Source organism: Melanostigma gelatinosum, assembly GCF_949748355.1.
Source record: "Melanostigma gelatinosum genome assembly, chromosome: 13".
Taxonomy (NCBI): domain Eukaryota; kingdom Metazoa; phylum Chordata; class Actinopteri; order Perciformes; family Zoarcidae; genus Melanostigma; species Melanostigma gelatinosum.
In genome coordinates, this window is record NC_136646.1 from 17,896,808 (window position 1) to 17,909,511 (window position 12,704).

General features: G+C 42.6%; 2 protein-coding genes across 2 annotated transcripts; both read left to right on the forward strand.

Annotated features, from left to right (window-relative positions):
- The first annotated feature begins 1,848 nt into the window (after positions 1–1,848).
- cbx8a (chromobox homolog 8a (Pc class homolog, Drosophila)) lies at positions 1,849–4,613 on the forward strand. Its single transcript, XM_079281318.1, has 5 exons — positions 1,849–2,084; positions 2,199–2,242; positions 2,639–2,704; positions 3,132–3,198; positions 3,603–4,613. The coding sequence occupies exons 1-5, from the start codon at positions 2,016–2,018 to the stop codon at positions 4,440–4,442; spliced, it is 1,086 nt and encodes a 361-aa protein (XP_079137444.1). The 5' UTR covers positions 1,849–2,015; the 3' UTR covers positions 4,443–4,613.
- A 2,648-nt stretch (positions 4,614–7,261) lies between these two features.
- On the forward strand, positions 7,262–10,370 carry LOC306786943 (meteorin-like protein; the record flags this gene model as incomplete). Its single annotated transcript, XM_079281896.1, has 4 exons — positions 7,262–7,341; positions 7,764–8,170; positions 9,400–9,459; positions 10,033–10,370. The coding sequence occupies 4 exons, from the start codon at positions 7,262–7,264 to the stop codon at positions 10,368–10,370; spliced, it is 885 nt and encodes a 294-aa protein (XP_079138022.1).
- Positions 10,371–12,704: the final 2,334 nt, after the last annotated feature.

Sequence of the window (12,704 nt, forward strand, 5' to 3'; positions counted from 1 at the left end):
GACAATCGAAGTAAAAATCTTAAAATGAAAACGATCCAGTATTGTGTCCCTGCTTTCTTGTGTCTCGCATTTTCAATTAATTTGATTCTTTTTTAAAGTGTAATTTGAACTCCCGTTTAGCTCAGTTGGATGGATAATGTGCATGACCCGGAGGCCTCAGCAGGTAGAAAGACTGCAAGATTAAGATACGCTGACGTGTCTCTTGGCAAAATCTAAGATTTAGGACAACTTTGTAATTATGATTCTATTTTCCTTATCATTTAAAATGAAAATCTGATGATTGTAAAAAAGAATGTACCTGAGGCCCACAGAAAAAGACGTTGCAGTTCCACTCTCCCCTTTTCCATGTTTGTGGTTAATTTGTGTGACTAATATTCCGAGTAAATGTTGTCATCACGACCATATTAGTGGTTCAATATATTCCAGAAAACTGGCTGCTGGGCAAAAACCTACAACTATAATAATAATGATAATGATAATATTAATAATACGTTGCTGAGTGCAGAAATACAAACATGTTATGTTGAATTAAATTATAAGTGCTTAGTTTTATTTGTGAGGTAACCCCGGAAATAATAGATAAAACACAATAATAACAATACAAATAATAATTAAAATAATGTTTCTGAATTACCACTGCCGTCAATAACCAACATTTCAGTAACAACAGGCCCTCATGACGACATTTAGCCTTTAAAAAGATTCAATTAAATCTTCTCTAAGATATATTTACTGGCAGTAAATGCACAAAGTATTCTTCCATTTATTGGCTCTCAATATTTTGTGGATTTTTTTTCACATTTAGTTGATGATGATATGATATGATGATATAATTTAAATGCAGGTAAATCACACCCTGCCCTGCTGGATGTAGTCCAGTTAAGCAAGTTACACCTTGACTCAAATCTTCCCGAGTCTCAAAACTCATCCAGGCCTTAAAATAATGTCATTAACCGCCCTCTGAATGAGAAGGATGTGAATAATCGACTTGTTTTTGAGTGAAAAAATCGGCTGTTTTGGGCCATATTTCCTCTTAATTGGTTCGTCTTCTAATATCATATAATAATGATTATAAACAAACTGACGTCGCTTCATGTGAAAAAATATATAGCTTCTGGAATGATCATTAAAAACCAATAGTGTTATTTGAAGGGTGTTTTTTCCCCCACAGCGTGCGTAAAATCGTAAAGCGCAAATGTCCAATTACGCGTGACATGGCATTACATTGTGGCACGTGGACTATTTTCTTTTGATATGCAGCACCTGAAAATCTGGGATTATAAATGAAACTGTATTGCAGTAGATTGTATAAACAAATAATTTTTTAACAATCAGTCATGAACCTTTAGATCTCAACCAAGGCTTGTCTGAGGGTTACTCGAAAGGTTTGATCTTAAATGGGGCTGATATCTGACCGTTTATGTTCCTTTTTGGCACATTTTAATGCATGGATTTATATTGTAATGATATTGATTTGAATTGTATTGTTAAAATGTTAATGCTTGAACATATACAGACTGATATATACAGATAGATGTCTTGTGTAAATGTGTTCAGATTCAGATGTGTTGCGCCTGTGGATGAAACCTTGCAGTCACTCTCCTCTCTCTGATTTAATCTCTCTTCTTTTTTTTGAAAGAAGGTGAAATTAAAAAAACGTTTCTTTTGGTTTGGGCTCTATAGACTCCCCTTGGGGATCTCAGGGGCTCCGTGGATCTGCTCCGGGAGCCTCTGGTTTTGCTTGTCCCACTGTGCCAGACATTCCTGTACAGCAGCCAGAGCAGCGGGACTCCTCCCCTTCACTCAGAAACCCGGAGCACGTAGCAACAACTGAGCCAATGTGCTGCACCGCGATCCGTCCTTCCGACTGCGGTGCCTGGCAACAGAAAAAGACGTGATGACGTCCTCTCCACATTGCGTATTATGGGATATGCGGAATTAAAGCAACCCGAAGAGGACACGGGGACGACTAAAATATTAAAAGAGACAGAAATAAACGGGGTGTGTGGTGAATCATGGAGCTCTCGGCTGTTGGTGAGAGCGTCTTCGCAGCAGAGTCCATCATTAAACGGCGAATCAGACGGGTATTCGCTTCTTTTTTCACCCACAGGCTGTCTGCACACCTATTACGCAACCATTTGCTTGAACGGCGCCAGTAGGCAATCCTAACCTGAATCTATTACGGATCTGTTTTGCAGGGTCGCTGGGAATATCTCGTGAAATGGAAGGGCTGGTCTCAGAAGTGAGTATTGTAGCCGAGGCTGTGAAGGACAGCGCTCCACTCTGGCCGCTCGAACAACTGCACCACCTCGGTTATTCCGCTCGTGGATGTTTGTTTTTAAATCATATCATCTGTTGTGTGTGCTGTGGTGCAGTCTACCATATGCCCGGAGGCTCGTGTGCACCCGTTGAAGGGTTGTGAATGTCTGCGCTTCAGCCCCACCGGGATGCATTGAAGCCCTCACTAGCGTTAGCAATGGCTGGGTTCACCATGTGTCACTGCCCGCTAGTAGTAATCGCAGCGCAAGCCGCAAACTCGCTTTGATAAAAGTCTTCCACCGCGTGTGTGCGCGCGTTGACCTGCTATTCGCCGAACGCATGGCAACAAACACCTCTCCTCCTTGTTGTTGGGACACAGGTACAGCACTTGGGAGCCGGAGGAAAACATTCTGGATGCACGTCTCTTCGCTGCCTTCGAGGAGAGGTGAGGGTTTGACAGCGCAGCAGTAGGCCTCTACGTGCAGAAACGACAGTACCGCGCATTCGGTGCCACAGTAACGTCCATCTGAATGACGCACTGAGTCTACATGTGAATCTTGTAAATCTTTAGTTTTCGCAAAGGAAGTGGTAACAAGTGTCAGTGGTGCGAGTTAAGTCTGTTTCCATATCACACAGTTGCAATGTGTGCTGCCATTTTCTTATCACCAACAGGTCATCTGCTGTATTCTGACACGTTATTTCATTATAACTTAATTTATTCAAATAAAACAAATTCTAAAAAATAAACCAATATCACTCAAATACTGCCAGAGTATATCCTACTTGGAAAATTCAATTTTCTGATGTAATTATAGAATACATTTAAAAAAAATGTAAATGCCCGATGACTCTCAATGGTTTTCATTCATCAGGGAGCGCGAAAGGGAGCTGTTCGGGCCGAAGAAGAGGGGCCCCAAACCCGAGACATTTCTCCTGAAGGTGCAGTGAATCTTTTGATGCGCATATCTCAGGGTTTCATTCAATCTTCTCGCCTTACTGAGGCGATACAGATGAGGAGTCATTTCCAAGACATGACAACTACAGTATGGATTATTTTTTCAAACTGTTGGACTTGAATTTAAAAAATAAACGAGTGGAATTTACCCGGTGTTTTTATAAGGTTAAGTTTGGGACGCTGCTTGTCTAGTTTTAAACACTCAACATATTAGTTGTATGTGTCTAACATGCATTTAAATGCAAAGCAGTTTCAGGACGAAGCGTTGGGCGTTCAGTGTAACGAGTCTGATCTGCAGCTGCTTCTCCTAAAACTTTAAATTTCCTCTGAAGACTTCAAATTTTCATCTGACAGCTCCTCTCATAAACGGTATTTGCTCTGTCCGCAGGCCAAAGCCAAAGAAAAGGCGTATGAATTCAGACGAGAGGCTCCGAGGGGGATCCAGGTTTCCTATCCTGTCCCGGAGCTTGTCATAACACCGAGGGCCCGGGAGGGTTTACGCACCGTGGTTCCTACAATCTACCCACCGAGCTCGGTCAACAGAGGGGAAAGTGTCCACATCCGACCAGCAGAGCTCGAGAGGAGGCCCAGGCCGACTCCACCAGCTCCTGCCACAGTCCAAGAAGCCGTTCGGTTCCCCAAAAAGAGAGGGCGCAAACCGAAGCCGCATTTAAATTACGATAACGATGACGGAGGCAGCTCAGTCGAGCCGGACACCAAACGGAGCAGGCCTCCGGAGGAGCCGGGGTCACACGATTTGTCCAACATGCCCCGACGCTTGCTCCAGCACGGAGAGACGTCAGATCAAAGCCTCATCCAGCTGACCAGGAGGTTTCAAGAGGAGACCACGATAACGCCCAAACACAGCAGCGTGCGGAGACACGCAGGTCTGTCTTACAGCTGCGCATTCAGTCCAGATGGGTGCGAAAGTGATCAGGGGACGCACAGGACTAAATGTTTGTCCAGGTTGTCGATTCCTCGGCCCAGCAGCTCCGCGGAACACCGGAAACACCAGGTGAAGGAGCGCGGTCTGCCCCGGGAACAACCTGCTGTCATCGCGACACAGTCCGAGTCCATCCAGGATCAGTCCGCGCGAGCAGCCTCGACCTGGACCCCCAGTTTCACCAGTCTGGACACTGTGACCGTGACGGATGTCACTATGAACTTGTTGACAGTCACCGTCAGAGAAAGCAACACCGAGAAAGGCTTTTTCAGGGAGAAAAGATAAGTAGGCGCATGTACTTCGGATGTAGGTCAGAGGAAGCTAATATATGCGTCAATAATTGTTTAACAAGCTACTAACTAACACGCTGACTGTAATACTATATTTTTTTCTATGTAACTGTCAAACGTGTGTATACAAATATTTAATACGCTGCTGAGAAAATAAAAAAGTGAAAGTGAATGTGAGTTCATGTTTTTGTACTCGGTCCTATCATTTTAAGATGAAACTTTTTTTGTCTTTTTTGTCATTCATTATAAAAAGCCATATCCTATGATTTTTTTTTTGAAATAATCCCACAATAAGTCTACTAAAATGCATCCAACTATTGCTTGTGACGGTGTTCCCTCAAAAAGGATTTTAAAGTTACAAAGTTTGATCCGAGTTCCACCCAAAGTTAGTCTGGGTTTTGAAGATCATTTCCAGCCATGTTTTAACTAAAAAGCCACGTGACATGGTTCTTAATTCCCAAAGCTATTATTAATGTTTGGATGCATCAAACCATTGAAATAATCAATCTCACTTTTCAAGAAAATTAAACTCCAGCGTCAACATATTTAGAAGACTTAAATAAATGATCTGTCCTTTTTAGTTCCGAATCTAAAACTAGACGGTGGAATACAGGATTTTTGTGAAGTTTTTTTTGTGTTATAATTCCTGCTGAGCAAGATTTTGTTTGTACGAAATACTCTTTACAACGATTTTGGGAACATATTTGAACACATGCAAAAGCTAAAATGTGCAAATTTGTATTTATAAAAAAATAGTTGTTTTGACAGTCATTTTGAAAGGGGAGCTTTGTGTCACACGAGACTATGTTTCTGTGATCACGCCGGTTCAAATCACACCACGAGGGCCTGATGTCACGCTCAAGAAGTCCTGTTGTTAATTGGCATTCACGTTAATCTGAATTTCTTTTCCTTTTTTTGTTTTGCAAGTTGCAGTTGGAAAGCTATGAATCATATCCTATGCAAATATAAACAGCCCACATCTCAGAACTGTGAGGCGTTGGTGGACCGAAGTAAAATGTACACGCGTATTCTTCTTGTTTCATCATCATCACCATTATCTTCATCATAACATCTCGTTCGTAAGATTGCAGACGGTCAGACAGCAAAGGGCGAGTTCGGCCTTAAAGCTGATCGCGAGGCTATGAGTGAGTTAGTGTCGACAGTTTGATGATGATGATGATGACGTTACTATGATTACATATTGACATCAATGAGCCATTTGATTACTGTATGCACAGAACATAGAGGCTGAATCACAGGAAGTGTTTCCCAAACTGTGACCTCGTGTCTGGTTATATGATCGGAGTTGATTTTCTAATTTATTTTTGAATGCGTTAAACTGTAATTGTAAGATCACGTATAGGCCGTAATGTTTTCAATCAATGACGATGGTTTCTGTCAGCACACCATTCGGATCACCTTGATCCTTCAGGCCGTTACAATATATGAATGCTCCAGGATCCAGAGGCCACTTCTTCCAGGCACAAAGCCTCCATTCATTTGACTTTGCTTTGTCTCTCTGAGACACATGACCCAATCTGACCATCCGGTACTCCTGTGAGAACTGTCCGTCTGCTTTCTGTCTCACCGATGGTCATTTAAAATGTGGTTTATAGGCCAATATCTCAATTTGGTCTTGTGGTTTAATGGTGAAGTGCAGTTTTTAGAAATGCATGTGCAAAGTTAATAAAAAAATGTTCTGCAACGTTGCCAACTCTGCAGTGTCTAAAATTTATCGCATATTCTGTATTCATCTCAAAATGTTTTGTCAATATGCGTCCTATATTTCCAAAAGTCGTGACGGATAAAATCACACAAACTTCAGGATTTACTTTGAGCAGCGCAGGCTTTTCCTGCAGCTGTGACGACATCTGGTCAAATTCTCCATATGAGTGTAATTTACTCAACGACATACCCATCAAGAACCTCAGCCCTTTGATCTGATGCTGCCGGGAGCTAGAAGCAAACCTGGAGAGAGGCTGCAGCCATCAGCGCTCAGGGCGGCCTGCCATGGTCACGCTCCACAGACTTTACCGCCACAAGATGTCGCCACCAGCAGGACCTTGAAACGGTGCCAAATTATCTTTCGCACAAGTTAAAACGAAGTGAAACCACTCATCCATAGTGGATTAATCATTGCTGAAAGCTGCTTACGTTACTCATCTAGAATATTAGTGGTTGTTGAGTTACAGACTCTGCCGGCTGAAGGGCTGCAGCAGACTTTAGTCCTCCAGATGTGGGGGCTTTGTGCGTTGCGTCATCCCGCCACTAGATGAAGCTCCAGCACAGATGCACACTGCATTTGTTTGTGTTTTTCTATAGCTGGCCTTTGGTAAATTCATAAAGATTAGATGAACTGTTCTTAAAGCAGGGTCCGCCACGTAATGTTTGACTCATGCTTTTGGAGGAAAGGTGGTCAAATTAATCTCAATTTGATACATTTTTGTCACTTCAATGCTATTTAAATGTAGGCTATTAAATGCAAAGTAGCCTTTAACTTGTGTAAAAGTGAAATAATACTCGGACAGTCTCTCGGAGGTAAAGGAATTATTGTGCAGAAAGGTGTTCTAGATGTTAACAGATGGTCCAAGGCTCCTTTTCAATCTCTCTCTCTCTCTCTCTCTCTCTCTCTCTCTCTCTCTCTCTCTCTCTCTCTCTCTCTCTCTCTCTCTCTCTCTCTCTCTCTCTCTCAGCTTCACCATAGAGCATCTAGTGAAGCTGAGAGCGCGCGTACTCTCGATGACTTACGGCCGAACTCTCTAGCCATGCACTACCGTCAACTTCTGTCTGAATTTGTGTCTTTATGTGGGTGAGATGTTGCGTAGAATGATTATTTTGATCTTGGGTCTTCATTTACGGAGCTGTGCAACTGATCTGTGCAACTGGACTGGAAGGTGAGGAGCTCATGTCATTACTGCAGGGATTCAGCTTTAAAAGAGGGACATTTTTATCACAATTTGAAGGGCTGAAGACAATCTGGCCAACTCTTACAACTGCAGACTTGATGATAAAAACAATTGTATTAATTAATTATTCACATGTACAAGTGCATATATAATTAGATAGTAGCAAATGAGCATCTATTAATGAATTTACATTTATAACTGCATCATTATAAAATAGAAAAGATAGTCCGCAGTTAATTAAATGTTCTGCAACCTTTGTTCTTATTCGTGGCGCATAAGAGCATCTGCATATCACTTATTAATAATTGATAACGCCATTAGTATTAATGTAATACATGCCATAGGCATAGCAGTCATTTCAATTTCACATTGTTGAATTTTTAATTCCTCGGTTTTTCCCGCCGATTCAGCGGTTTCGCAGCTGGTGTGGACTCCAGGATTGTACTCCAGGTGCAGCTGCGCTGCACAGAGGGCTCAGTGCGCTGGATCTATCCGGGCCAGGCTCTCCGAGTGGTCCTGGAGCCCAACCTGTCCAGCGCCAGGCGCACCACTGTCTGCATCAAACCATCGCCCTCTCTCCATGGAGCCAGCGTGTTCATCGAACGCGCCGGGGAGCTGGAGCTGTTGCTGACGGAGGGCGGGCGGCCCGAGCAGCAGGTCTTCTGTTTCCGGGCAGATGGTCCGCACAGGCCCGCTATCTACCTCCAGTCCAGCCCACAGAGTGTTGGATCCTGGAGCAGACGTACGATAGGCTTCAGATATGAGCTGCTGAGCAACAGGAGTGCTGCACCCAACGTTGGCCACACCGGGCTTCAGGGTGAGTGGACCCTCTTTCATTTTGCTTCATGAAGATCCAATAAATATCAATTCATACATTCGCACCCCTATTTAGGGTTCAGTATAAAGTGTTAACAAATGGCATTATTAATGTTTAGTGAATCATTCACTGAGTGACATATTTATAATCAACGTTTGAGTTGCCAGGTTGTGAAAATTCCCTTTTTTCTGAAGGGACCATATAACCACTTACCTTTTGGAGAAGGGCTGCAGAGGATCATGACCAAAATCTATTCATACAAAACTTACTAAGCATTTATTAATTTCACAACCCGGTAACCAAAAATATGATCATATTCATGATGTATAGTTTGATAAAGCATCAGTGCATATACACTTAAGCCGTTAGTTACAACTTAAAAGCCAAACCTTTTATAAAGGGTGCCTCATTAGAAAGTGGTACCACAAATTCGAATTTTCAAAATTTCGAAATTCAATTTTAAAGCCATGTGCTGCATTACCTGTCGTTAAGTGTGCGGTACTGACCAGTCCTAATTCCTATGAGAAATAGTGGTAATTTGATTACAGTATATCATGCTGACTGGGCATGCAGCTGCTGGTCAGTTGCGTGTTTTGTCTGGCCGTCTGGTTTCCATCGGGGAGACAAAGCAGCGAAGACAGAGCAGACCACAGGGCGGCTGAAGGGCACCGGGCCAAGGGGCCTGAATTGAGACCGCAAATACTTTGCAGATTCCACGAATGCCATTTCATTGTGCGTGTCTGTTTATTTGCATTTATCCATGTGTGAGGGCCTGTCCCCGCCGCGGTGATGTCATTCTATGTCCATAATAGACAGCTGCTTATCTTTTCTGAATTGCCAGACTGGCAGAGGTGTTTGACTCCTGCTGTCTCCTGCATTGGCAAAGGGTCATTCAATTAGGCAGATACAATAAGAGTCAAACACGGGGTCAAGACTAGGGAGGGTTTTTGATCTGGAGGCGCTGTGGTGGGCAGAGCGCTTAAACATAGGAGCAACATTCCTTCATTGAAGCCCTGGTTTCTTCTTTCTTTGATGTGAGGAGATGAATGAAGCTGGTATGTGCATCAGATTTTAAGTCAGTGGAGGGGAAGGGAGGAGAAGGGACATCAGTCAATGTCAGCCATAGAGCTTTGGGTCATGCGTGGTTGGGGAGAGGGTGAACGATTCACAGATTTGATGCGAGTTTCATCATTAAATGATATTTTCTCTGTTGTTTTCTTCATTCACAGCTTCATGCCAACCCTGCAATAATACACAACTCCTCATGGCCATCTGCAACAGTGACTTTGGTGGGTACATAATAATCTCACTCTACGAACCCTGATCTGTACCACTGACAGAACACCATTCCCACTGATAGACTGGAGCTAGAAAGTAATGTAATGCAAGGTTTAGCCAGAGTTACAAACACAGAAAACTGAATATAAATGAGATTTAGTCCGAGCAACCACTGTGAGATATCCAACTTGTAAATGTTGGATCTCAGTAGCATGAAAAACATACTGACATAAATACGAGTGGTACCATAAAATTACTTTTCATGACACACTATTCTATGACTTGTTTAGGACATACTATGACTATGAAGGGGTGTTGCGATGTTGGGGGGAGCTGCAGAATGTGAGAGACCTGTGCTTTAGAGCAGAAGTAACAGGCCCATTGGGCTTCATTTATGTTCCTTAATGTTCATTCTGAAGAGGGTTGGATGAGCAGCTACGGTGTAAATGTAGAAAAACAAGGATAGAAAAGATATCACGAAGGAAGCTTCTAAGAGTTCTATATCGAAAACACGCTTGTTTTTCAGATTTTTCATTGAATTTCTTTGAAACATTTGTAGAAAATGTTCTGTTTTTTTGTTTCAGTGGTTCGAGGCCACATCAACAACGTCTCCCACGACTCTGAACGTCAGACGTCGCTGGTGGAGGTGTCAGCAGAGAGGGTTTACTGGCAGCGCAGTGGAGTGTTTGAGCAGCAAGCGTCGGCCTCTGGATCTCCTCCTTCCGTGCCGTCTTGGCGTGGACACATCCACACACTCATGCAGTGCCACGTGAAGCCTGGGGCTGGAGAGTTTCTCTTCACAGGTTCAGAACACTTTGGGGAAGCTTGGTTAGGGTGTGCCCCGCGATACAAAGACTTCCTGTCTGTCTACCAGACCGCCTGGGCAGCGCGTCAGAATTCCTGTGACTTCCCTTTGGACTGAGGAAGTTTGGTGTTTGAGCTCTACTATGGAATCCCTGTAATGTTGTCATGTGCCAGAAAGGTGGCATCTAGCATCACTAGCATGGACAAAGTCTTTGAATTGCCGGTAAAAAAAAAATTCACATTTAGAGGAGCAGCGCAAGGGCAAACAGCAGGGCCTCCTGCACTGAGGCTCAGATAGGGCATTCCTTTGTCTCCCTCCCATCACTGCCTTGTTCCTGGGAGGGTGAGAAGGGGTTGGGTTGCTGCTCTCTCTTTGTGCTGCTCTCCACATCAACCGTTGTTCACTTTGCTGGCTCTGTGTGACAATTGCCCCCTGAACTGAGGTGGGAAGAAAGGATGAAGCACAGCCACATGCCAGTTTGTTGTAGTGAATATAGGCTTGTTGTACATCCATGTTTGAGAAGTTATTTTTACTCTCAGTCATCTGTGCCTCAGTTTGAAATCCTCTTTGTTTTGTTTATTTATTTGTGTTGCACCCTACGCAATGTTTTTGCATCTAATTCAGAATTATAATGTTTATAATGCAAAATAAATTCTCAACTGTATTAGTGATCACATTTGTTTTATTGATGCAAATGTTGAAAGAATTGCATATTTCTTTTATTTTGAAAAAAGGAAAATTATTTTTCACTTACATCTGTTCAATTTCCATATTGACATCACAGTAACTTTACAAAATTAAATCAGAGACTACATGTTATCTTTTAGTAATTGAGACTTTTGATAAAAGTTCAGCTAATATGGACATAATAATTAAATAAGTCTGTAAGTCTCAGTTTTTGTCAGTGACACTCAATATTTTAATCCAAAATTTGGCATGAAAACCAACATTTTCCCATTTTATTAACAACATGGTGATCCGTAACATTTCTTATCATCAGATAAAAATCTACAATTCACATCGTGTTTGTTTTTGCAACACAATAAATAAAAAGAAAAATCTAATTTCCAACATTGTAATTTGCAGAGTTCTTTTTCATAGAGAATCTGGTCAGTTTATGTAGCTGTGCGCCTGATGAAGTGTTTATAAGTGAACAGTGCATCAAAATCTAAATTTCATGAGGCCCTCTGGCTCACAAGAATACTTTGGCCCCTTAAGGGACTGGGTAAAGGCTTAAATGAACTAACACCCCCATTTCCCATCATACGCTGCATAATTTCAGTTTTTTGAGGAGAGTGCGATTTAGAGCTGAAGTGTCCTACAACCTTATTTAGCCCCTTTTCCTTCTGCGTCCCATCTTTTCCCCTGTAATCAGATTCTTATGACAATAGGATAGCCCTAAAATGAAATACAAAATCTACTTAGACGGAGAAAAGCTCTGAGCAGATTGAATTGGAGTTTTCTTTTGAGTTGTGTGGCCCCTCCATGGCCGAGAAGACGAATGGACAGATGTGAGGCCCCAAAGCTCGGGGATCCTCCCCCTCAGCCCCTCCCAGAAGAGGGGAACAATTAATTGACTTTAAAAGCAACTGCTTTCTTTGCCTATTCCACACTTCTCCTTGGCTGAGCAGGGCTCACAAATTGGTGTGTTGAACTTTTTATGAGGACTAAATAGCTGCCAATGAAAGTGTAAATGACTGTGTGGTGAATGGGGACCACACAATGACCCTGCAGTGACAAGGCCTCTGGCAGACATAATGACCATTGTCACAGCTGCTGTCATCTAGAAACCATCAGGGATCATGAATCCAAGAAGCTAGAGGAGGAATGCCTATTTGTCCTCTTGTATATTTCTGCTCTATATCTTTTTTTTTTTAAGTATGACTTTCTATTGCTGTTCTTTGTATGCTTCTCTTTTCTTTCAATTTTTATTTTAGAAAATCACCATGTAATTACATTAAAAACATCTCAACCTCATATAGATCTCACTTCTGACTCTCTGGCAGAGTTTTTTTTTAAGATACATTTTTAAAATCACCGGTAACATTTTCGGTGTATCTATGTATGTAAGACATGGTAAAGACTGCAAAAACTAATTATTTTGATAAATGTTGCCCAAAATTCAAGCTTTCCAAAACTTGTTTCATCCTACAGGAGCCCAGTTAGCAGTCTCTCCACCCTCATTACTTTCCCAGGGTGCCGCCATGTCAAACTTCCAAGCAAAGTATCGCCTCTCTGCAGGCTTTTGAGACCACACAATTCTGATCTCTGGGAATTCCAGCAGGCTCTCATGGGGAACGAGCCCAGGAGGGCTCGGCCCGGAGTTGCTGCGTGGTGTACCGGCAGGAGTCCACCCAGACTTGGGGGGGGTAATTGGTTTATCCCACCGCCTGGCCTGCTTTCCCATGTGGGCCACTGCTGTGGGGAGGCCATGGGGTACAATATGGAAAC